Here is a 23,491-nt window from a genome sequence, read left to right as displayed (position 1 = left end):
CAGGAGTCAGATGCCATGGCGTACCAGGGCTCCCCAATCATAAGTGAGTACCCTGCCTCAATTGCCCTAATGAGCCAGGACTTAGCAAAACAAAGACAGGAAGAACTTAGCCCTGGATAGCAAGAGGCCCAGGGCATGTTAGCAACTCCTGCCTTGAGCTGTGAATACCCATCAAGGTCACAGTGCTGGACAATACAGGTTTAACAGTGTGACAAGTGGCCATCCCAACCTGTACCAGGGAGAGATCTTGGTTCTTGGAAGCAAAGTCACTCCCAAGCCCACCACTCTTCAGATAAGGTCTTTTATTTCTTCTCGGGACCAGACAGCTGACATCCTGCCCTCAGTGCCTCCAGCACTGTACAAGCACACACACACACACACGTGCACACACACACACACACACCACACAGAGCACAGGATGACAAGTGAGAACCTCATTACCTGCAGGGATCAAGGTTCCTGGCTGCTTTAGCTAGGCTGGTGCTTTTCCGCTCCTTGGCTTGCAGGTTCCGAGGCAGTTGGACACCCACAGTACAGCTAACTCGCAGTAGGAGTGCTACAAACAGCTGAGGGTAGAGCTCCAGTACCACGGTTCCCGATGACGGGGCAGACAGTACTTCATTCAGTGCACAGGTGGCCTGGGGCAGAGCCACTAGAAGGTCACATCTCCCTCCAGACCATAGCAATCCCTGTACCCCTGCTCCAGGATTCAAAGGGGTCCAGTCTTAGCATGAACCCATATACACTTGAAGTTTTAAGTCTCTAGGGAGAGGTAGGAGGAACTCAAGAAGCCACAGAGTAGATAGGACCCTGTGTAGCTCAGTCCTCTGGGCATTAGGCAGGAGAGAGGAACAGTGTGGCCTTCGTGGGGACAAACTTCAGACCATCTGTTCTTGGTTCCTTAGAAAGGAGAGGAAATTCTCACAGCTGCTTTCTTGCTTAAAGTGTGGCTGGACTGGGTTTATTTTTTTTCCACAGGATAAAATGTGAAGTGTACTCCCTTGGGAGCTAACACCTGCTGGTCTTTATGAGCCCCAGCACAGCTGCCAGGTGCCTTTGGGGTACCCAGGCCTCATGTGGGGGCAGGGGCAGCTTGTAAGGTAGCCCCGGAGTCCCTACTCACCGCAAGGGGAAGCAGTGTAGCTACTCTGTCAGCAGTACTGCCCAGAAGGAAGGCCCGGCTCTCCTTGAATGGGACATCTTTGCTCATCTTCTCCAGGAGCAGCTCTAAGACCTGAGCAGTGAGGCTGGGCTCCACAGCCAGTGCCCGCCACAGGGCGCAGGTGTGACTGCAACAGGAAGGAAAAAATGCATCTTGAGCCATTGCTGGCTGCAACACACTGCCTTATGCTGCAGCTGTCCCCAGTTCCACAAGGCTCGGACATGCTAGAATCAAATCTTGCTGGGAGAGAGATGGTGCCCCGATGTCAGATCTGAACTTGCACCCCAGGGTCTGGAAACAGCTGGCAGTAGAGGGCAGAAGGAAAACTGCTTGCCCGAACACCGAGGACCTAAGGCGGGAAGCATAGGGTCTCTAAGGGAGCTGCCAAAAGGAGGAAGCATCAGGCCCCAGGGACAGCACACAGTCAGGACCAAGGACACAAGGAAGAGGCAGGTGGAGCGTACTCAGGCATTACAGGTGGCAGGAGAGCCTGTCCATCTCATAGCATACAACAAACTTATGATTTCTATTAGAAATCAGACTACAAATAGCAACTCTAAGAGAATTGCTGCTTGCAAGGTGGTTTAGTGACTAAGGAGATTTGCCACCAAGCCCCATGGTGCACAAAAATATAAAAAAAAATGAAGTATAAAAAAAATGAAGTTAAGAGAACCAGAGACGGGGTTGGGGATTTAGCTCAGTGGTAGCAAGCACAAGGTCCTGGGTTCGGTCCTCAGCTCCGAAAAAAAAAAAATCGAGTACACATCACACTTGTTAGACATATTGGTATCAGCCCAGATGAGGCAGGTGAGAGAACAGGTAAGTTGTGGGGCGGGGCAGAGCTAGGTGTGTTGGTTCACGCCTTTAATCCCAGCACCCAGGAGGCAGATCCCTTCAGTTTAGGCCGGCCAGAGTTGCACAGTGGGATCCTGGAAGGGGGCGGGGGACTACCTAGGATTTAACAGAAAGAGCAACGAGTTCAGAAGACAGAGTGAGACAGATAGACAGTAAAGTTAGCAGCTTGGAAACAGAACAGAAATATCTGGGGGAAAAGAGGTTGAGGTTTTGTCTCATTGATGAGACCAAGTATAGAGGTATATGCCTGTCATCTCAGTACCTCAGAAGTGGAGGCAAGAGGGTCAAGAATTCAAGGCAGCCTCAGCTTCAGAGCAAATTTCAGGTCAGCTTGTCTCAGAACAAAATTAGACTGTGCAACACTACTGTACAGTTCAGAGGCCCAGTAGACTCAGAGCAGCAAGACACAGAGCATCCATGCCAAGGGGAAGTTACATTTTAAAGACACTGAACCAGTCACATGTGGGTCCCTTCACAGCAGCCAATAGAAGCCAGAGACTGTGACACTATTTCATGGATACCATTGGAAAGTCTCCAGGTTGCAAGAGCAAAGAGTTTGTGAGAATCACCGAACACCTGCCATGGCAAAGCCATGCCCAGTGCCAGAAAGGATTCACACCAGCACCTAAGTGTCTTGAAGCCAGCCTCGGGTCCTCTGATAGATGGCTGCACACCACCCGTAAGGCCAGGGCACAAAACAGGTAAGCTTCTGTGAACCTCACACCCTTTGGTTGCAATGCTTCATACTTAGAGTAGCGCATAACAAATGGTGGGCGAGCATGGCGGTGGGCCACAAATCTGCATCTTCTATCACCCTGGTGTGTCAGGAAGTAGTCTTCAGCTTTCACAGCCATTTATAAGCATGAAGTCCTGTCTTGGCACACAAGCTTGGCATAACTCGCTGACCTGCCCCACTCCAATGCATGTGGGGCTCTTTATAGTCTACAGAAGATTGAAGCACCACTACTACTTAACAGCCCAGAACCGAAAGGCTTATGAACAGCCCCTGGAACGTACGGTAGATAAGACACAGCCATACTATACAGCAGTAAGAGCAAGCCAGCTCGTATCTCAAGAGCAGTAAACTAAGCAAGTCAGAAGGAGTCTTCAGTCCACTCACAGAGCTCAGGATAAGGCAAAGCCACCCACCCGCCACCGGGAGCAGCAGAAGGGCACTGGTGGCAGACTGAGGGCTCAGCTAAAGAGTAAATGGGACCCGAAGGCTGGACACCTCTTCTGCCTCCATCTAAGCGGTGTCTGAAGTCTGCAAGTACAGAGAACCCCGCAGGGATGCCAGGACTTGCAGGCCCACCTCTGCACATCCGTGCCTCAGTGGGAAGTGAAATGACGGCAGAAGACCCCATGGGGAATATGTAAGGAAGTTCACCTAAATGAGAACTCCACCCTAGTGACAAAGGAGGGGCTGGAGAGATGGTTCTGCAGCTAAGAGTGTTTGCTGCTTTTCAAGAGTTCAGATCTCAACACCTGTTTGGGATGGCTCACAACTATATGTAACTCTGAAGGACATAACACCCTATTGTGGCCTCCAGGGACACTCCCATCACACACACGCACACTCAAAAGAGACAGGGAAGAGAGACACAGATACACACAGGAGAGACAGAGAAGAGAGGCGCGCGCGCACACACACACACACACACACACACACACACACAAACACACACAGTCTCTCCTAATGATGAATACAAACTGGTAGTGACACATGCATCATGTACCTTAATAGCAGGGACAGTTCCTGCACAGGTAGGGACCACACCATCTGGCCCAGAAGTGGCCTTAAGAATAACCTCTGGCCCCAACTAAGACTACAAGAAAGAGGAGACCAATAAGCCCATACCTCACGTCAGGGGGAAAAGGAAGGCTGGCAAGAAGAGGAGGAGTTTGGTGAGGGGAGGGATAATTTAGGGAGCTGCATCAATACAGGGCAAACATGGTTCCTAGGCTCCTCGAGGGGCCCACGGTGGTCGTGGTGAAGTTTTGCTCACAGGTGCTGAGTGCTGTGAGTCACTGAAGCCCAGCAGGCAGGCAGTCTGGGTGCCAGAGAGGATGACAGGCACAGTGGCCACCAGGGAGAGCTTAAGGAAGTCTGGCTTAGCAGGTACGTCCAAGAAGAGTCGTAACCAGGATCTCAAGACATATGGAGAAGGACAGACACCTTGGGTACCTGAGAGGTAGGTCTACAGGGACTCATGAAGAAAACTTAGGGTGCAGAAGAGGTGCTGAAGGAGCACACACTATGCCAGGCAGGGGAAAAAAGCCCCAAAGATGGAGTATGGCTTCCACCAAACAAGCTCAGGGTACTGAGTACCTGTCAAAGGGCAGGGGGCTCCCCAGGAGACTGGACACCACAGCCTCGCAGTGCTGAGATGCTAGGAGGTACACGCTGTGCTGGGCGGCTGGAAGGACATGTTCCTCCTGGGTATCCCGCAGCTTGGCTCGTAACACACTCACAATCTCAGGTACCTGCAGACAGGACAGGCTAAGTGGGATGTTTAGTCAGGCTTTGAAGCTCGGCACACATCCACATCAGGTATGACAGGGAGGGAAGGGCAATACACAGATATCGCTAGTAAGTTCCATAGCCTAGGCTATAAGAAGGAAAGTCCTTAGAAATAAATGCAGAGCTCTTGACAACAGGCTTATGGCAGTAAGATCTAAGACAACCCCCCTGCGGGTGTGAGTAGCTAAGAGCGAGAGCTTAGATCCCATGTGAGAAGAGACAAGTAGGCCATGGCCCAGTGGTAGCACATTTACCAATCTGTGGGAGACTACCCTGGTTTACACTCCCAGCCCTGCAGAGAAGGGAGGATGCAGAAGTCCAGAGTAGATGGTTAAGGAGCAAGAAGTAAAAGGGGTTCCTTGAGCCTCCACAGTGTTCCTATAACTCAGCCATTGTCTGCTAAAGGCAGGACCCATGAGGAATCAGGCTGGGAGGCAGAGAGGGGGACAAAGCGGGAGCAATGGACTCATGAATAAGAGGAGGGTGGGGCCTGAAGCAATGCCCACCTCAGCTTGTGGGTGTCTTGCTGCTGTACAAAGCAGGTAACACAAACACTGGGGAACATGAGTAAGGGAATGGGAAAGCTCTGGCTCCAGGAACTCCCTTTAGACTGCATAATGTAGTGGGTGGGTCTGCAGCCTCACTCTTCTCCATAACGAGGCCTGCTCTAGGTGGCCTTGCACGGCTTGGCTTATGAATCTCCTCTGGCTCTACACATGGAAAGTGCCCCTCCCCCAACACAGTCAGCCAAAGCTGCATGTACAGATTACAGAAGCAAATGTCATTTAGCCCAGGAGAATAATGAACACTCTGACCAGAGTCATTTCCACCCCACCCACCCCCTTGGGACCCTTAGCCAGTACTAAAGTCCCTGAGCACCGGAAAGATTCTGGGTCCAATGGGGACAGCCCCATCTCTTTGGTGAATCCAGGAAGGGTACAGGAGGCTGAAAGTCAGTGTAGGCTACACATGGCAATGTCCTCCCTCGGGGTCTAGAGGGCTCGGGGGTGTGAGCATGTTGAGTCATTAGATGGCCTTCCTTGGGTACAGGAAGCCGATCCCCCATGATTCACTCTCAGGGTAGCCTCCTATCGCCCTGCTCACCTGCTCCTTTACCTTCTCCATCTATGCCCTGCCCCAGCTGTGCCTCAACAGGCCTGTGGCATCTGGCCACTGGCAGTGAAAGCTTCCTTGATGCTTCTGGCTCTACAAAGTTTGCTGATTGTTTCTTTGTGGGGGAAGTTGTGTTTGTTGAGATCTTGTTAGGACCCAGCCATACTCCCAGCTCCTCTCTGAAGTTGTGACAAGAGTTACTAAGTCTCTAGATGTTTTTAGCATTGGCCCGGGCCTACTGCTCAGGTAGTGATTTGTATGAAAAGTGCACTTTTCTATCAACTATGACAGCAGTGACCAGGCGTGGTGGTCTGGAAGTGGGAGCAGTATCCTTATCATTCTGGCTTTGAAGCCTGTCCTCACGTCTAAGTTCTGCCCAGAAACCTATTTCCTGCCTACATAAGCAGGCTTTGTCTGGTCTCTGTGGCCCCTTCCCTCTGTCCTCAGCACCTGGGAGTACACTTGCCTTATCTATCAGCTTGGTCTAGGCCATTTGTTCTCAATAGCTTCATGAAGGTATGGTCCCACTGTGGTGGTTCTAGCACACTGATGGTCATGAAACAATCATAAATCCAATTCCAGAACTTTCCATAACCCCTAAAGGAATCCTGTCCCACCTCTTTTCCAGCCCCTCAAACCTCAGATCTGTATTCTCTGTGGACTGTCTGTTCTATCTCATGTAAGGGATCATGAGGTGCAGAGTGAGTGCTGCTGCTTCTGGCTTCCACTACGTACAATGTTTCTCGGGGCTCATCTACGCGGATGTGTTAGAACTCCGCCCTCTGTATGATGAAGAGCAGCCCACTGTCCCATGTTTTCTCTTTCACAAACTGGTGGACTTTGCATAATGCTGCAGCAGACACTGGTGTGTAACTTGCTGCGTGCATCCTGGAGTGTCCCTAGGGTTTCCTAGGGTCACATGTAGCCCTCACACTGACTTCTTGAGCACATTCCGACTGTTGTCACAGGATGGTGTCCCTCTCCCCTAGCCACTTGCATTAGCATATGTGTCCCTTTCCCTGTGTTCCCTTTGAGCTGCGGAAGACACTCCTCCCATTGCCTGATACAGGTGCTAAAGATCTGCTCTAACCACCCTCCCACCTTGCCTCACTTGGAGTGTGGCCGTGTGCTTCATTCACAATCATGCTATATCCGGAGGGACCTTAGTCCAGCTGCATGCTCCCCTAGAACCTCAGCGACTCTGTGTCAGACCAGAAGTCCAACAGCACCAGCCTGTCTGTAAGAAGCTCCTGTTGGGTCTCTCAGGGTAGAGAGGTTTCTCATGACCCTGACGGGCCAAGAAATCATATATACCAAGTTACAAGATAATTGAGATGCCAGGTACAGACCAAAGTTTAAACTCTTGACTGGGCTCAGTAATTCAGCAGGGCAAGGACACCTGGCTCTATTAAAAAAACAGAAAAAAGGAAAAGAAAAGGGAGACCCAAAGCCATAAAGCTCTGCGAGGGGCTGGACAGTGGCTCCTTGGACATCAAAAGCACAGGCAATAAAAAGAGAAGCAGGTGACACCAACCCCAACCTCAAAACTTCAGCAGACCAAGGGACAAATCGACAGAGTATGTTACCACAGAATGAAGCACACATTTGAAAATCATATAGCATCCAAATGCATAAATGTAACAAACCCATTAGAAATCTCCGAGGGCCGGCAAGATGGGCCAGTGGCTAAAAACACTTGCCTGGTGACCTGAATTCTACCCCCAGAAGCCCCAGAATGATGGAAGGAAAGAACTGACTCAGGTTGTCTCATTCATACTAAAGTCTAAAACGACAGAAACTGGCTTCAACAGACTTTCCCAAAGGCAATGCACAAATGGCCAATATACATATGCAAAGATGCTTCATTAACCGCCCAGGAAACACATATCAAAATCATAGCGACCAGGCTGGAAACCCCTTGGTGGTCAAGCGTGTACACTGTTCTTACAGAGGTCCTGAGTTTGGTTCCCAGGACCCACACTGGGCAGCTCGAGCTCCAGTGCCTGTGGCCTCTGAGACCCTGCATTCTTGTGTACAATCATACACATACATATACACATATATACATATACACATACACTCATACACACATACATATATACATACACACATAACATACATTCATATACATACACATACACACATACATATGCACACATACTCACAAACATATACACTCATACACATACACACATACATATACACATATATACATATGCACACATACAAACACTCATACACATACATATATACATATATATACATACACACATACACATTCATACACATACATACATACATATATACATATACACATATACACATACACATACACTCATACACACATACATACATATACACATACACACATAACATACATTCATATACATACACATACATGCATACATATGCACACATACAAACATATACACTCATACACATACACACATACATATGCACTCCTACACATACACACATACATATGCACATATGCAATTTAGAACAAAACCAAAAACATGATGTGGGCTGGTGAGATGGCTCAACAGATAGAGGTGCTTTCTGTTAAGCCTGAGGACTCGAATTGGATATCCCCAGTGTCACACGGTGAATTTCCCTATGGTGTCTTCTGAACTCGAGGTGCGCTATGGCATGGGTACCCATAAGTTCCCCTGCTCCCAAATAATTAAATACATACACGCGCACACACAGAAGCACCATGAGAGTGTCTTGCTCTTCCAAATGACCCAGAGATGGGCTCCCAGCACATACAAAACTTTGGGTGGCTTATAACTAACTACCTGTAACTACTGCTCCAGAAAATCCAACCCTCTCTTCTGGCCTCCACAGGCATACATATGCACACATATGCGCACACACACACACACACACACACACACATATGCGGACACACACATATGCGGACACACACATACACACACATGCGCATGCACACACAGAGAATCAGGATTAGAGAGAGAGCTCAGCTGTTTGTCAAGGACCCAAGCTCAGTCCTCAGCACCACATGACGGTTAGTAACTGTCCCTCATGCCAGTTCCAGAAGATCTGTTGGCATTTTCTGGCTCCCACAGGCACTGCACACACACGGTACAGACATATACATGCATGCAAAACAATCATACTCATAAGATAAATAAATCTAAAATAAAATTTAATTAAAAACCAAGATTTGTTATTTATGTGTATGAGTACTTTGTGCACACGTATGTCTGCATTGCGTGCATGTCTGATGTCCACAGAGATCGGAAGAGCATCAGATCCCATGGAACTGAAGCCATATGGTTGTGGCCACCATGTGAGTCCTGGGAGTCTGAAATCAGGTCCTCTGGAAGAACAGCCAGGGCTCTTAACAGCTGAGCCATCTTTCCAGCCCTAAGTAAATATATTTTTTAATCCTTAAAAAACTATTTGGTTTGGTCATAACACCCACAAAAGAAACAGATGTAGGGTTTTTGTACAGCTGTGCTCGCCGGCTCTCCATACCCATCAGCCAGGAGGCAGAAAGAGCACCAGTGTTCACCTCTGGGTGACCGTACATAGACTGGCCACATGAACCTGGTGACCACCACCTCCTGCTCAATTCTTCTCCTCTGTCTGTATGAATACCAAGACACCCTGTGAAGTCTGCCAGGGAGCTTTGTGGCTTTGGAAAGGAGACTCAGGTGGTACACCGTGCTCTCTGCCTTCCTGCTCTGCCCCTCCAGGATCCCACCAGGCAGTACCTCACAACACCGGCTTCTCCATCAGCTATCCAATGGCACATGGATACCATTCCTGCCTAGAGGGTACACCGTGGGAACTCCCTCATCCCATCACCCTTCTGTCAGATGCTCTGTTCTTTTTCACTGCATAGTTCCTGCCTCAGGTATCAGCAGAACCCCAGAATACTCAGGGTGTTCCTACAGATCAGTAAGGAAAGCACAGACAACCCAGCATGGAACTGGGCAAAAGACTAGTGTCCTCAAAGAGAAGTCATCAAATTATCCCGCAATCACCAGAAAATGCAAATTAAATCCTAACATGGGATATTATCACAAGCCCATCACCAAAAGACAGAAGACGGAGCGTTGGAAAACTACCAGCACTCTCCAGGTACGCCATAACTGGAATGTCCCCTCAGACGCACAGCTAAAGGCTCTGGGGTGGCAGATGAACCTACGTGATAGCCACAACAAAGGAACAAGCTGTGTGTCAGCACAAGGGGCTGACTGACCTCACCTCCACACCATTTGCAAGGCACTTGTATTAGGAGACGGAGGTAGCCTGGGGTGTCCACAGGGGTCAGGGAAGACTTGGGAGCTGGCAGGTGACTCTGCCTCTAGACGACTGTGGGAACTGATACCCCAGCTCTTCTTCTAGGATACTTCAAATTCAGTATAGAACCTCAGAATCCCCTCCAGCAAACAGTTGAGCCCACACCTTCCAGGACTCTAAATCCATTCTACAGCTGCCCAGCCTGGCGAAGCTGGACAGATCCAGAGGGACTGAGTGCAGGGACAGCCTTCTCTGTCTGCACACCAAGTCCAGCCAGAGGTGCTTCCAAGACATGTTTGGAAACTACCGGTAGAAGACAGATGTGGGCTGCAGCCCATCCTGTGCATGAGCTTGGAGTTTCTGTATGAGAGCATGAAGTCCCATGGCTGGCAATCTCCCTGGGACCCGGTGACACAGTACACACATCTTTGGTCATAGGGTCAGGAGCTCAGCAGGAGTCAGCTCAATGCTGTTAGTGTTTGCGGCTTTGGATATGGTGGTAGTGGGGTCATCATATAGCTCAGGCTGATCTCAAACTACCTGTACAGCCGAGGCTGGGTCTTGAACCCCGATCGCCCGTCTCTCCACTTCTAGAGTTCTGGAATTAAAGGTATGTATGACCATACTTGGCTGCCTCTCTCTCCTCAGCTCCTAGGTACAAGTGATCCCCCTGCTTCAGTCTCCCAAATGACTAGGACTGTAAGAACAGAGTATAAACCATGCCGGGCTTATACCTTCCTTTTTCCTAATTCCTTTCCCTCCTCCTTGAGACAGTTTCTCTGTGTAGCCCTGGCTGTCCTCGAACTCACTCCAGGCTTCCAGGCTGGCCTATAAGATCCACCTGCCTCTGCCTCCAGAATGCTGGGATTAAAGGCGTGTGCCATCACTGCTCAGCTTAAATTCTTAATAAAGTTGCTTTTTATCAAGTTCTAAGTGGTCTTCAGATAAGAAAAAGATTTGTCCGTATCAGACCCAGAACAGGCACTCGAAGCGCCCGCCTCACCCTCTGCCCCGCCCTCGTCCCCTCAGCCCCTCAGCCTCCCTCACCTTCTCCAGCAGCACGTTGCCCCGCTCCTTCAGCAGGCAGTTGATCATGACTGTGGCAGCTCGGGAGCAGTTCTTGTCTGGGTCTCCCAGGCTCTCAAACATGGTGAGCAGGAGGCTGATGAGCTGGTCCGATGGGAGGCGCTTGGCAATAACCTAGAAAGGCAACACCAGAACGGGGAAGTGGGGAGACCTCAGGGGTCTCTGCCTTCTTCACCCTTCTGGGTATGGAACTACTCCAGGTAGTCCTGTGCAGCTGCAGGCCGGGGATCAGACAGGGAACAGGAGGGTGACCTGTGTGGAGCTGCTCTCTAGAACACAGGGATTTCAGGCAGCTTTCCCACCTCAGTGTGCCCTGTGACCCTCGATCTGCCTCCTCCTCTTTCCCCCAACACAGAAACACACCAGAGGGAAGAGCACCACATTGCCAAGCCCGTTACAGAGCCCAGCCTCTTCTGGGCCTAGGAACCCTTCCTATCAGCCTCTGCCGGAAACCCTGACCACACCAAGAAGACCAGAACTGTTCATAGACAGGGCTACAAAACAGGACTCACTAAGGAGGAGCTAATTTGCCTACCCTTGGAGCCCTGCTGAGCTCCAGACTAGACATCTGGCTGGTGGTAAAGGCTAGACGTGGCACCCAGGGACTGCGGTATACAGGGCACGAAAGAGACTTTTTAGCCCAGTGCTGCACTTCTAAATGCTGTGGGCATAGGGCCTGAGCCACCTGAAATCAAAGCCAGGGCCCGTGCTGGTCCATGAGTGTGGCTCTGAGCAGTTGTCAACTCTGGGTGGGACACCAGCACCATGGCCTCCACCTCTAGAAACCCACATCTTCAGTAAGGAAGCTGGGAGCAGGCAGCAGGTAGCTACAGAGAGTACTCGGATCCCTCCTGGGCATTCTGCAAGACCTGACCATTGAGCACACCTTGATCCTACCCAGACTGTGGTATCCAGAAGCAGGCAGGTATGAGAGACATGGCAGTGTTGACTAAATGGGCCTCAAACACCAATTCCTTGACTGAAAGCTGCTCACAGCTGCCCCTCAGGGCCTGCTGAGCGAGAGGTGCCAAGCGCCTCCCTGGAAGCCCCTTCACCCCCGACGCCGCAACCCCTCTTTCTTGTACCTGGGCTATGCTGTGGCAAGTGTGGAAAAGGATGGTGGGGTCAGCGTGCACAAGGCCATCTTTCAGGGTGAGGAGCCGCTCAGCCACATCATCACGATGGTCTCGGGAGAAGCCTGAGGGCCAGAGCTCACTGAAGCCTTCCCTAGTGATTCCAGTCTGACCCCATACCCAACTTCTGCTCCACAGTCCCCGTGTCCCCAGCAGGGCTCACCCTCGTAGCCCAGCTGTAAGTACAGCAGGGAGTAGACACAGCCCACAGCTTCCTGACGGGTAGTCGTCCAGGTGTCAGCACACCGTGGGGCAAAGAGACCGACCAGGAGACCCAGGTTGTGGAAGGGTACCAACGTCTGCGGGGTGATGAAAGGTGGAGGGGACCGGACTATAGTGATTCTGGGGGGTAGGCAAGTACAACCTATAGAGTAGGACCTACACTATAGAGGGGAGCTACATTTGCTGGACCCTCCAGCAACCTTTTCCTCTTCATGCCTAGTCCCCTGGCCACCTGAGCACAGGGAGTGGGGCACTTCTATCTGAACTGTAGGAGAGCACGAGGACTCTGCTGACTCCCTTGAAACAAAACCCCAGATGGTAATCTGTGGACAGAGGAGACAGTGTAGTCCCTTTATCCTGAATGGGCCCCAGGCCATCTCCCAAGTTCTGCTCACCTTATAGAATGAACCTCTCTCCCTCCTTAGAGCAGCCTTGCCTCCTGCCTGCCAGAGGCTGTGAACATCCCCACCCCTGCCCCAAGGCCATACACCCATGCCTTCCTTGGTCCCCTCAGCAGGCCCAGTTCAAAGCAGGCCTCGATGCCCCTGAAACTCCACATCTCAAAAGTCACCAGACAAGAAGGGGGAATTTCAGGTCAGCAGTAAAAGGTTAAGGTGGGATGCAGACCTGGGAACGGGTGGCTGCTGGTCCCAGTATGGTTGAATTCATGTCCACTTTTATAAACCAAAAGAGACCCCGGTTATATATACCACACAAACACACATACCAGAACAAAACAATTTATCAAGAGAAAACGCCCATTACGATATGTTTGTAAAAGTCCACTCTCTGTTCCTGATAAAAAGTTCTGATGAACACAAAGGCCAGTGCCAAACAAAACTAAGTGGCTCACAATAAAGAGCTAAGCACAGCCCCCTAGGAGCGGCTGCTTCACCCTGATCTAGGGTAACCTATCCACGGTAGGTCCTTACTCCTTGACAGAGAAGACTGTGAGGCCAGGGAGCCTGCAGGCTGTCCTGGGGCCAAGCAGAGGACTAATGGAGGGAGGGGTGAGGTCTGATGGAGGGAGGGGTGAGGTCTGATGGAGGGAGGGCTGAGGACTAATGGAGGGAGGGCTGAGGACTGATGGAGGGAGGGCTGAGGACTGATGGAGGGAGGGCTGAGGACTGATGGAGGGAGGGGTGAGGACTGATGGAAGGAGGGGTGAGGACTGATGGAGGGAGGGCTGAGGACTGATGGAGGGAGGGCTGAGGACTGATGGAGGGAGGGCTGAGGACTGATGGAGGGAGGGGTGAGGTCTGATGGAGGGAGGGGTGAGGACTGATGGAGGGAGGGCTGAGGACTGATGGAGGGAGGGGTGAGGTCAGGAGTCCAGTACTCACGCTGACTTGCAGGTGCTCCAGGAAGAACTGCAGCAGGCAGGCGCCTAAGCCAAGTGCTCGTGCCCGCTCGTGACCCCTCGGGGACTTGATCCATGGGCTCAGGTGCTGTATAAGAATGGACCTGACACAGGTGCCTGCTTGGGGAGCAACCCAGGAGGGCAGAAGCCCACATCCCAAGTGGGACTCTGGGTGGCTCCCACATTAGGGTCTGCTGTAGCTCACTCCTGCCCACTCGAGATGGCTGAGAATGATCCAGGCCTATTAGGCACTGGAGGCCTAGACTAGGGAGCGGTGCTGGCCCGGCCCACTGTAACAGTGGAAGGAATGGGAAGAACACCGCGGCAGGGTGTGCATGTTGTCGTCTTGCTTGCCTCAAGTGGTTAGGAGACTGCAGCCAGGACTCCTGGGTTCCATCCCAGCACTTGTGGTGGTCAAGGAAATGCTGCAGGGGCACTGTCTGATCAGAGCTGCCCAGGCAGGCGGATGGGATGAGTTCAGATGCCCCTGCCCTGGAGAGACTGTCAAACTGCCTCCAGAGTGCCTAACCACAGTGGGGGGACAGGGCAGGAAAGGGGCCAGGAACTAGGTAGGATCCTCAAACTCCATCACCCCCAGCAGTGTACACCCACAGCGCACCTCTACCATGATCTGCAGGCCTTGGGGGGTCATGTTCTGCCGCAGCAGGCTTGTTAACAAATCTTCGAGGGCGCACACCGTGTCCAGATACAGAGACTGGAAGAGAGCCAGCCCCATGATGCCACTTCTTTCAGGGCCCTGCTCGCCCCACCCCATCCCCGCCCTTGGACATGCAATACCTCCTGGCAGACACCGTCTTCCCCCTCAGGCCCAGGCGGCAGGGCCATGACACTGTGCAGACAGCTGTGGATCACATCTGCCTGAGTCTGCTCCTCCAGTGCAGGCTCCAAGGTGCTGAGCAGCAGGTTAAGGGCACCAATAGGTGGTCCCATGACATCTTCTCCAGCCTGGTCCCCCAGAAGCCACTGGGCCTACACAGATGGTCTGGCTACCGCTACACTCAGAATATTTCAGATACATAATGCAGTCTACACATCTGCATACAGATCCCCAGGCCCACTCAGTGCAGAGGGGCAGGAAAGGATACACCAGGTATGTACAGGCAAGCATGGCTTTCTTCCGAATGGGCGTTCTCAGGTAGTCTTGGGGTTCTGCCCTGATGAACTCCTTTGGGAGACAGCATATAACAGGCCCTCAGAGGAGACATCGGCCTCCTGCCTGCTCCCACTGTCTCTCCCATGAAGTGGGTGGTTGAGGCCTCTGAGGTGCAGGGCTCTGTCTGCCCACTCAACCCCAGGCGGCATCACTGCATGCCTCTGGTCTCCCCAGGTCCCACCTCCACTGCCTGCAGCAGCTGTCGGGCTCACCATCATCTGTGCCACCAGTTCTGCTTTCCGTGAGAAGTGGAAGGAGCTGGCTTGTGCACCACTGCACATGGCCTGGCTGACCATGCACAGGCTCTGGACGAGGCAGAGCTTCAGAGCCGGGTCCTGAGGGAACAGCTGGCTGAAGCAGGTTTGCACACCCACCCCCAGAACTACTGTATGTAGAGTAGCCACAGAGCAGAGCCCAGCCTCGGAAGCTGTAGTACACGCCCAGTCTTGAATAGTCAGAGACCCTGTCCACAGGGACCAAAAAGCCCTACAGCAGCCTCCTGACCAAGGAGGGATCTAGGGCCTGGGGAAGTTCCAGGGCCTTGGCCCACAGGGGAACTGCTGTGTGGTATGACAACTTCATAGGAGACACGAGAGAGGCCATTCTGAGAAACAGAGGGCCAACCCTCTACTCCTATGGGTGGGGAAACAAGAAACTAAAAGAACCTCACCAATCCAGCCCACCCCCTCACCCTGTGAGACTCCCCCTGCCTCAGGGAGAAACAATTACCCCTCACAAAGGCCTGTCAGGTTGGTACCAAGGGCATCACACAGGAAGTATGTTAATGAGACCAAGGGAACCTATGGCCCTTTTCAAGGGATCTGGGCTTAACTAGCCCTCCCCTAGGTGATCTCTGGGGCCCAGAGAAAGGCAGTCCCAAAAGCATTGAGAACAGAGCCAAAGGAGTCCAGAGCTGTCGCTGGGCTGTGGGGGACACAGCTGTAAGTGGCCAATCAGCTGGCTCTAAGGATGTAGCCCAGGACCCATTACTCAGGCAGAGAAGCCTTGCTCTGCCCTCAGCAGGAGCTTAGTTAGCTGCTACAGCTCCCTCAAGTGCTGCTCCAAAGGGAAGTGGGCGGAGTCTCAGTGCTCCTCAGTTACTCCAGGACACTCCCCCAGGACCATCACGGCCAGGAAGCCCAGCCAGCTCTAGGTTTGGCTCTGCCCCAAAGCCCAGCCCAGAGGAGAGAGAGAGAAATAGCACAGTTCACACAGAGATGGCGTACACTATACCTTGGTCTCTACCTTTATCCCCAGAACCTAAAGAGCAGAGAGTGACATAAATTAAGACTCTGGCGTTGTGTGATGGGCCCACATGGACAGCTGCAACGCCCACCTTGGTGTTGAAGCACTGAAATATGCTGCGGAGGATGTCAGACTCTACTTTGGCCAGCATCAGTTCACGAGGGGCCTGTGCAGCCACGTGCCCATAGCACAGGATCAGAGAGCTCTTCAACTTTTCCACTTCATGCTCGCTTCGATCCTGTGAGGCAGGGGAATCAGCAGGGCACCAGTTACTCAATGCTACTCTCCCAGGGAGCCTTGCCTTACAGAGCTTCCTGTACTCTAAGACTCCTGGAAAAGCCGGAGCCAGCCAGGAACTCCAGACGTAGCATCCAGGGATGGCACAAGGGCAGCTCAGGCGCCCACACATGCCACTGGGAACCATTTGTTTGCAAGAAAGGGCTGAGGAGCAATGGAAAGAAAGCTGGAGGCCTAATGACCTGATACCAACATCAGAAAAGGCGGCGTGGGAGGTGGGTGGGTGGATGGGTGGGTGGGTGGTATACACATCAAGTTCTACACTAGCCAAGGTTATATAGTGAGGCCTTGTCTCAAGATAGAGGGGGGATTGGGGTTGGGGATTTAGCTCAGTGGTAGAGCGCTTGCCTAGCAAGGGCAAGGCCCTGGGTTTGGTCCCCAGCTCCAAAAAAAAAAAGAAAAAAGAAAAAAAAAAGATAGAGGGGGGACTGGAGAAATGGCTCAGTGGTAAGAGCACTGTTCTTACAGAGAACCCTGGGTTCAATTCCCAGCATCTACATGGTGGCTCACAGCCATTCATAATTCCAGTTCCAGGGGATCCAATACCTTCTGACCTCAGTGGGTACCAGGTATGTACATGGTGCATAGACATACATGCAGGCAAAACCCTGGTACACATGAAACCCCAGGGGAATACATAAATCTGAAAGATAGAGGAAGAGAAAGAAGAGGTATGCAGGTCCTTGCACACCTGGGCCAACCCTCAGGTTCCTTGAGCAAAGCACAACGGTAAGTGTCAGGCATGATGGGAGAGTCTTACAGTCCAAGCACTTAGGGCAAAGGACAGACAGCTTGGCCATGAGGGAGGGTACAGCTTTGAGTCCCCAGCTATTGTGGTTCAGGTAGGAAGTGTCCCCAAAGTTAACATGTCCCCAGAGTAGCAGTGTTCCAAGATGGAAACCTTTGAGAGGTGATTGGTTCATCAATGGACTAACCCAATGGCCCTCAGCCTGGGGGACAAACAACCCCCCAGACATTTACATGATGATTCATCACAGTGGCAAAATTAGTTATGAAGTAGCAATGAAAATAACTTTAGGGGTCACCACAACATGAGGAACTGTATTAAAGGGTCACAGCATCAGGAAGGTTGAGAAGCTCTGAATTAACCTCTGACAGATTCAAAACCATAGGTTTGGAGGTGAGTGGGTTTCTTGGCTCCTGGGGGATGAGCAGCTCTCTTCGCCTGCCCTTCCACCATTCCTGGCCTGCACAGGCCAAATGCCGAGGGACCACAACCTCTGCACCTAGGAGACAGAGACGTCTTCCTCCTCAAAGCTGATCTCCTCAAGCGTTTCACCAGAGCAGCAGAAAACTGATCACCTCAGACCCACTTAGAGCTCCTCTCATAACCCACAGCTAGAGGCAGCCGCTCCGACCAGCTATGGCTTCTGTGGGAGGAGAGCCCAGGCCCAGAGGAGGGAATGGAGGATACAAACAGCTGCAAAGCATGGTGCTTTCTTGGTTGACTCTAAGACTGAGGGAACCCAGCCCTAGCCTTCATCTTGAGAGAGAGCAGCCGTCAGAGGTCAGGAACCCACCCTACTGCAGACATGAAAAGTGAGGCAGCCAGAGACAGTTACCTACTCACGTGGACGCCGTTCTGGGTAATGACCGTCTTACCTTAAAAATGCTAAAGATGCTGGTGGACTTCCTAAACACGTCTGACCTCACAAAGTCCTCCAGCTGTGCTAGCGTGTCCTCAAGGTGGGTAATGGCACAGATCCCAAAGCAACAGGCAAGGCCCTGGGGAGGTGCAGGGGTGCTCACTCTGGGCACAGTGGCCCAGCTGCCCGCCTGCTGTGTGTGTGGGGGAGCATGCATACACAGTACATGAAGTGCCACACACACACAAACGTAAAGGCACACTGAATACATGAGAACATACGTACATGCAAACACGGACCTCTATGCTCACAGTACGGGTGGCTGGCTGCCCGAGAGAAGCAGAGGAGCACTGCCTCAGCCCGGGGCATTAGGGACTGCCTACCTCCTTCTCTGTCTCTTCTTGGTATCTGGCTGTCTCCAACAGCTCTCGGAGGTGTTTTCTCACCACCTCCTTACTTGAAGCAGCACCCAGTGTGGTTCCTATGCATTTGTACAGGAAATTCTGGAACAAAGGTAGAGAACACAGACACCTGCACTTTGGTGCGTACTGCTAATAGGGAGCTGTATTCTTTTTTTTTTCTTTTTTTCTGAGATACAGTTTCTCTGTAGCCCCAGCTGTCCTGGTATTAGCTCTGTACACCAGGTTTGTAGGTGGATTTGATCTCATAGATCCGCCTACCTCTCAAGTATTGGGGTTAAATGTGTGCACACTACACCCAGCCCCTGGAGAGCTAGCTGGATTCCCAGCAGGACACAGAAGGGTCCTCCATGAGGATGGAGGGGTGAGCCTCAGGCTATGTCTGAGGAAGAGTAGCAGGCAGAACCCCCCATCTCCCAGCTGTTAACTGCAGTGAAGAGGCTCCTAACCCTGCTTGCTTTTCCTGGCTTGGCCCAGGGTTGCCAGAGTCAGGAGACAAAGACAGACAGGAAAGATCAAAGACTCGAAACATGGGAGCTGAGAGCTGGGAGCTAGGGACTGGGGACCAGGGACTGTGCAGAGATCTCTGACCCCAGCTAGCTTGTCTTGGGCACCTTCTCCTGAGGAGTCCCGCTGTAAGAGGGCAGTTGCTTGCACATCTCCTGGCTCAGCTGGCAGATCCATACGTTGTCAGATACCATGATCAGGGTGTCTCGCAGGAACTGCGGGCGATAGTGAGGGCTGGCTGTGGGGCCTGAGGCACAGCCTTGTCACCTGATAACCTTAGGTGACACCTGTTGGTAAGTGATCTTGGAAGGTGGGTAGCTACAAGGCAATGCTGAAGCACAAATGGTGCTCAACTAGGCTGGGGACGGGGAAGGAGGGAGAGCACTTTCTGTGTTCAGGATGAGCAAAAGTCCCTCAAATTTGGTGCTGGGGGATAGAGGGTAGACTCTCCTGTCATAGAAATCTGAGACCAGCCACCCTCCCACTGCTGAGGCCAATTCCTCGTCATACCACCGGGTGAGGTTGGGTAACGACACTGGGAAGGCACAATACAGCAGTCCCACATTTGCTGACCCAGCCCTCTATGCCCAGGCCCACGATGTCCCAGAAAGGCACAGACAGGCCCTTGGCCTTCTGTCCTATCTCTCACCACTAGAAGCTTTTCTTCCCACTCCTTCAGTGACAGCGTTTCCTCGGTGTGCTCTGAAATGACCAGTAAGCCCATTGGCTAGGTCCTGCCACACAGGCTCATTCCTGCATGCATCTGTGACCCTCCATGAACAGCACCACCTCCTTGTCTTTGGAATCCCCAGGGGGGAATGCAGAAACCAATCACACCACAGTCTGCACCCCTTCCCTCATGTCCCCAGTAACATCTCTTGAGCCACTCGGGCTCTTCCTTAGATTACAGCTGAGAGTATTTCTGCCAACCCTGATGACACACTGGGCACAAGTGGGGTCAGGGGTGGCTAACGGGCTTCTCAGCCTCACTGGCCTCACCGTCCAGGTACTCCAGCAGCACAGGCATGGTTGTCTCCCACCGCTGGCCCAGTAAAGGGTGGATATTCTGATGCATAACCTTCAGGAGGCGCAAGGAGGCTGCCCCACGCCCATCTCCCAGGTAGGGGTTAGAAGACACAACCTGAAGGAGGGGAAGGAAGGGGGTTGCCTAAGCACGGAGCCACCTGCACCTCCGGGTCCCAGTGCCCAACTTGGGCACCAGCTTCCCAGAAGTGAAGGGAAGACAGAAAACACAGCGGGGGTGGGGGGAATGTCAATGAGATGGTGGCAAGGGTCCTAGCCTGGTACAGAGCTGACAGGGACTCTGGGGCGGAGAGTCTGCTCTTCTATCAGAGTAAGCACGGTCAAGCTGACACCTACGAGAATATCCCATGAAGGACGGCGTCACCCGCATGTGAGCAGGGACATAGTGACAGACTTTGCTTACCAGCAGTCTTGTGGTCAGAGCGAAGGGAGACGGGAGGTTTGCTGGACAAGAAACATGGAAACAGTTACAAGGCAGGGAAAGGATAAAGGATGGGGATCACATGCACAAGCAGCAGCTGGGGAGGGAGAACAGGCAAAAGCAGAAGCGGGGGTGGGGTTAGGGTGGGGGTGGGGGATCAGCAGTAGGGGTGGTGCGGGACAAGGGCAGAGAGCTGAGTGAGGATAAGGCATAAGGTCACAGCGTCGGTGGGGTCAGCCAGGGGCACGGTGGTTAGGCCTCCACACCATTTGCGTTGTACTGGATGAGGAAATCATCTGCCCCTGCCTCCTGCCTCTTCAGGGCTAAATGCACAAGGCTCCTGCAGAGTGGGGTGAGGGCCCCAGTGAAGCGCACCGGGGTGAGGAACTCGAGGAGGTAGGGCCAGAGAACCTGAAGGACAGAGGGCCACGGTCTGTGGACTGTAGGCAGGTGGGCACGGCCTCCAGGAGACAGAACTTGATCTCTACAGCTACACAGGAGCAGGGTAGCTTTAGAGGGGCCCATGCTAAGACAGTCGGCCATTGCTGAGAGATCCTGAGCATTGCCCAGCCCCTGTCCTCTGGAGGCCACACTCTCCACTCTAGGTCAGGGACAGGGAGGGCAGGATATCTCAGAAAGGGAAAGCTCAGACAGCCCGTCTCAGGTCAAAGACATGCACACTCACGCTGTTCATCCTGTCCACGGTGGTGCTGACTAGGTAGAGGGTGCGGATACTGACTGCCCGCACACTATCTGCTGCCAGATCCTCCCCATCGGGGCCGGGCTTCTGAGGCTGGGGAAGAGGCAAGGGAGAGCATAGATGGACAACTGTCCACACCAAGATCAGCACGAGACGGGAGAGCACAGACAGACGACTGTCCACACCAGGGTCAGCACGAGACGGGAGAGCATAGACGGACGACTGTCCACACCAGGGTCAGCATGAGACGGGAGAGCATAGATGGACGACTGCTCACACCACAGTCAGCATGAGACAGGAGAGCATAGATGGACAACTTCACACCAGGGTCAGCATGAGACAGGAGAGCATAGATGGACAACTTCACACCAGGGTCAGCATGAGGCGGGGAGAGCATAGATGGACAACTGTCCACACCAAGATCAGCACGAGACGGGAGAGCACAGACAGACGACTGTCCACACTAGGGTTGGCATGAGACGGGAGAGCATAGATGGACGACTTCACACCAGGGTCAGCATGAGGCGGGGAAGGCTGGCAGACTCACCAACCCTGCCCCTGAGAGCATGTCTGTCGGCTCCCACAGGCAAGCACACCAAAATCACTCAAAAAAAGCTGGTGGGATGGCTCGGTAAGTGCTTTCTGTGTGAGACTGGCAAGTTGGGTTTGATTTCCCAATCCAATGGCCCAAGGAGAGACCTAAAAGTTGTCCTCTAAGCTCTAATGTAGTCCATGGCATGTGTATGCCTGTGCGCACACACACACACACACACACACACACACACACACACACACACACACACACACACACACCTCTCTTCCCCTCCCTCCCTCTGTCCGTCTCCGCCTCTGCTCTTGTCTGCTATAAGTAAGCTACTGACTCCAAAGAGCCTTGATTTGCTGTCAAGCCTGGTAACCTGGGCTAGAGCCCCAGAATTTACATGGTGGAAGGAGAGAACCAGCTCCCACAAATTGTCCTCTGACCTCCAAAAGGTTTCTCCATCCACACATACTTGTGCATAAATTAAGTAAGTATTTTTAATTCGAGGGGAGGAGGTAGAATATAGACTTTTTTTTTCTCTTTTTTCTTTTTTTTCCGGAGCTGGGGACCGAACCCAGGGCCTTGCGCTCGCTAGACAAGCGCTCTACCGCTGAGCTAAACCCCCAACCCCTAATATAGACTTTTAAAAAATTCTTCTCTCAGGCTGGAGAGATGACTCAGTGGTTAAGAGCTCAGACTATTCTTCCAGAGGACCTGAGTTCAAATTCCAGCAACCACATGGTGGCTCACAACCGTCTGTAATGAGATCTGATGCCCCCTTCTGGTGTGTCTGAAGACAGCTACAGTGTACTCATATTCATAAAATAAATAAATACATCTTTAAAAAATTCTTCTCATATATTCCATTCAGAATGCAGCTTCTCCTCCCTTCCCAGTCCCCATCCCACTCCCCATCCGCTGCTCCTCCGTTCCTCTTCAGACAAGGCAGGCCTCCCATGGATTATCAACCAAATCTGGCATTTCAACAACAACAGATTTACAGCACCTACTAGGGGAGTCTATCCAACTTTTCCAATATTAAAAAAAAACAAAAAACTTCAAATAGCAAATTATTGGGACTAAAGACTGAAACAGAGGATATGGCCTTCTTCAGCTCTTGTCTAATAACTACAAGCTCCTGTGAAGATCAGAGGTCAAAGGAGGCACCTGACAGGCAAAGGTGTGAGAGCACTTTCTGGAACCCGCATGATTGGAGAAGGAAAACATCTCCCATAGGCTGTCCCAACTTCCACAAGTACACTAGTATGTGCGCCTACACACATCTATACACACACACAAATAAATAAGATGTCAAGAAGATTAGAGGCTAGAGAGACAGCTCAGTGGTTAAGAACGTATGCTGCTCTTGCAGAAGATCTACGACTGGTTCCCACAACCAATGCTGAGCAATTCACAAGCACACCAACTCTAACTAACACTCATTCTCTTACACACACACACACACACACACACACACACATACAGTCTCTGTCTCTCTCTCTCTCACCACCTTTTTATTTTTTGGTTCTTTTTTTTTTTCCGGAGCTGGGGACCGAACCCAGGGCCTTGCGCTTCCTAGGTAAGGGCTCTAACCACTGAGCTAAATCCCCAGCCCCCACCCCCTTTTTTTTTAAAAAAGGAATTGACCTGGGGCCAGGCTTCCACCAAAGGTGGGCTGTTACCCATGACCTCCAGACAATGTCATGACCTTTAAGACAAATGCAGGATGGGCCTTCAAGATGGCTCAGTGAGTTGACCATCAAGCCTGATACCCTGAGTTCTATCCCAGAGACCCACATGGTGGAGACAATC

At 52.0% G+C, this 23,491-nt stretch overlaps 1 protein-coding gene across 15 annotated transcripts in view; it reads right to left on the bottom strand.

Annotated features, from left to right (window-relative positions):
• The window catches only part of Mroh1 (maestro heat-like repeat family member 1), a 73,457-nt gene that overhangs the window by 4,900 nt on the left and 45,066 nt on the right, over positions 1 to 23,491 (bottom strand). For 7 of the 15 annotated variants that reach the window (XM_039080541.2, XM_039080548.2, XM_039080544.2 and 4 more), the window contains 21 exons: positions 21,124 to 21,231; positions 20,705 to 20,849; positions 20,421 to 20,461; positions 19,973 to 20,114; positions 19,623 to 19,675; positions 19,081 to 19,188; positions 18,431 to 18,550; positions 18,064 to 18,186; positions 16,235 to 16,381; positions 16,132 to 16,158; positions 15,111 to 15,233; positions 14,831 to 14,910; positions 14,523 to 14,637; positions 14,344 to 14,439; positions 13,708 to 13,812; positions 12,306 to 12,441; positions 12,095 to 12,207; positions 10,971 to 11,123; positions 4,347 to 4,501; positions 1,124 to 1,289; positions 442 to 638 (listed from right to left, as the gene is read on the bottom strand). In XM_039080541.2, the coding sequence (XP_038936469.1) occupies positions 442 to 638; positions 1,124 to 1,289; positions 4,347 to 4,501; positions 10,971 to 11,123; positions 12,095 to 12,207; positions 12,306 to 12,441; positions 13,708 to 13,812; positions 14,344 to 14,439; positions 14,523 to 14,637; positions 14,831 to 14,910; positions 15,111 to 15,233; positions 16,132 to 16,158; positions 16,235 to 16,381; positions 18,064 to 18,186; positions 18,431 to 18,550; positions 19,081 to 19,188; positions 19,623 to 19,675; positions 19,973 to 20,114; positions 20,421 to 20,461; positions 20,705 to 20,849; positions 21,124 to 21,231 (2,453 nt within the window). Of the gene's footprint in view, positions 1 to 441; positions 639 to 1,123; positions 1,290 to 4,346; positions 4,518 to 10,463; positions 10,522 to 10,970; positions 11,124 to 12,094; positions 12,225 to 12,305; positions 12,442 to 13,707; positions 13,813 to 14,343; positions 14,440 to 14,522; positions 14,638 to 14,830; positions 14,911 to 15,110; positions 15,234 to 16,131; positions 16,159 to 16,234; positions 16,382 to 18,063; positions 18,187 to 18,430; positions 18,551 to 19,080; positions 19,189 to 19,622; positions 19,676 to 19,972; positions 20,115 to 20,420; positions 20,462 to 20,704; positions 20,850 to 21,123; positions 21,232 to 23,491 lie in introns of those variants that run through there. The other 8 variants (XM_063264676.1, XM_039080543.2, XM_039080551.2 and 5 more) reach the window with 7 other exon arrangements.

This window comes from Rattus norvegicus, chromosome 7, assembly GCF_036323735.1.
Source record: "Rattus norvegicus strain BN/NHsdMcwi chromosome 7, GRCr8, whole genome shotgun sequence".
In the NCBI taxonomy this organism is placed as follows: domain Eukaryota; kingdom Metazoa; phylum Chordata; class Mammalia; order Rodentia; family Muridae; genus Rattus; species Rattus norvegicus.
The sequence above is the reverse complement of the archived record's forward strand: the minus strand, read 5'-3'. Positions and strand labels throughout refer to the sequence as shown.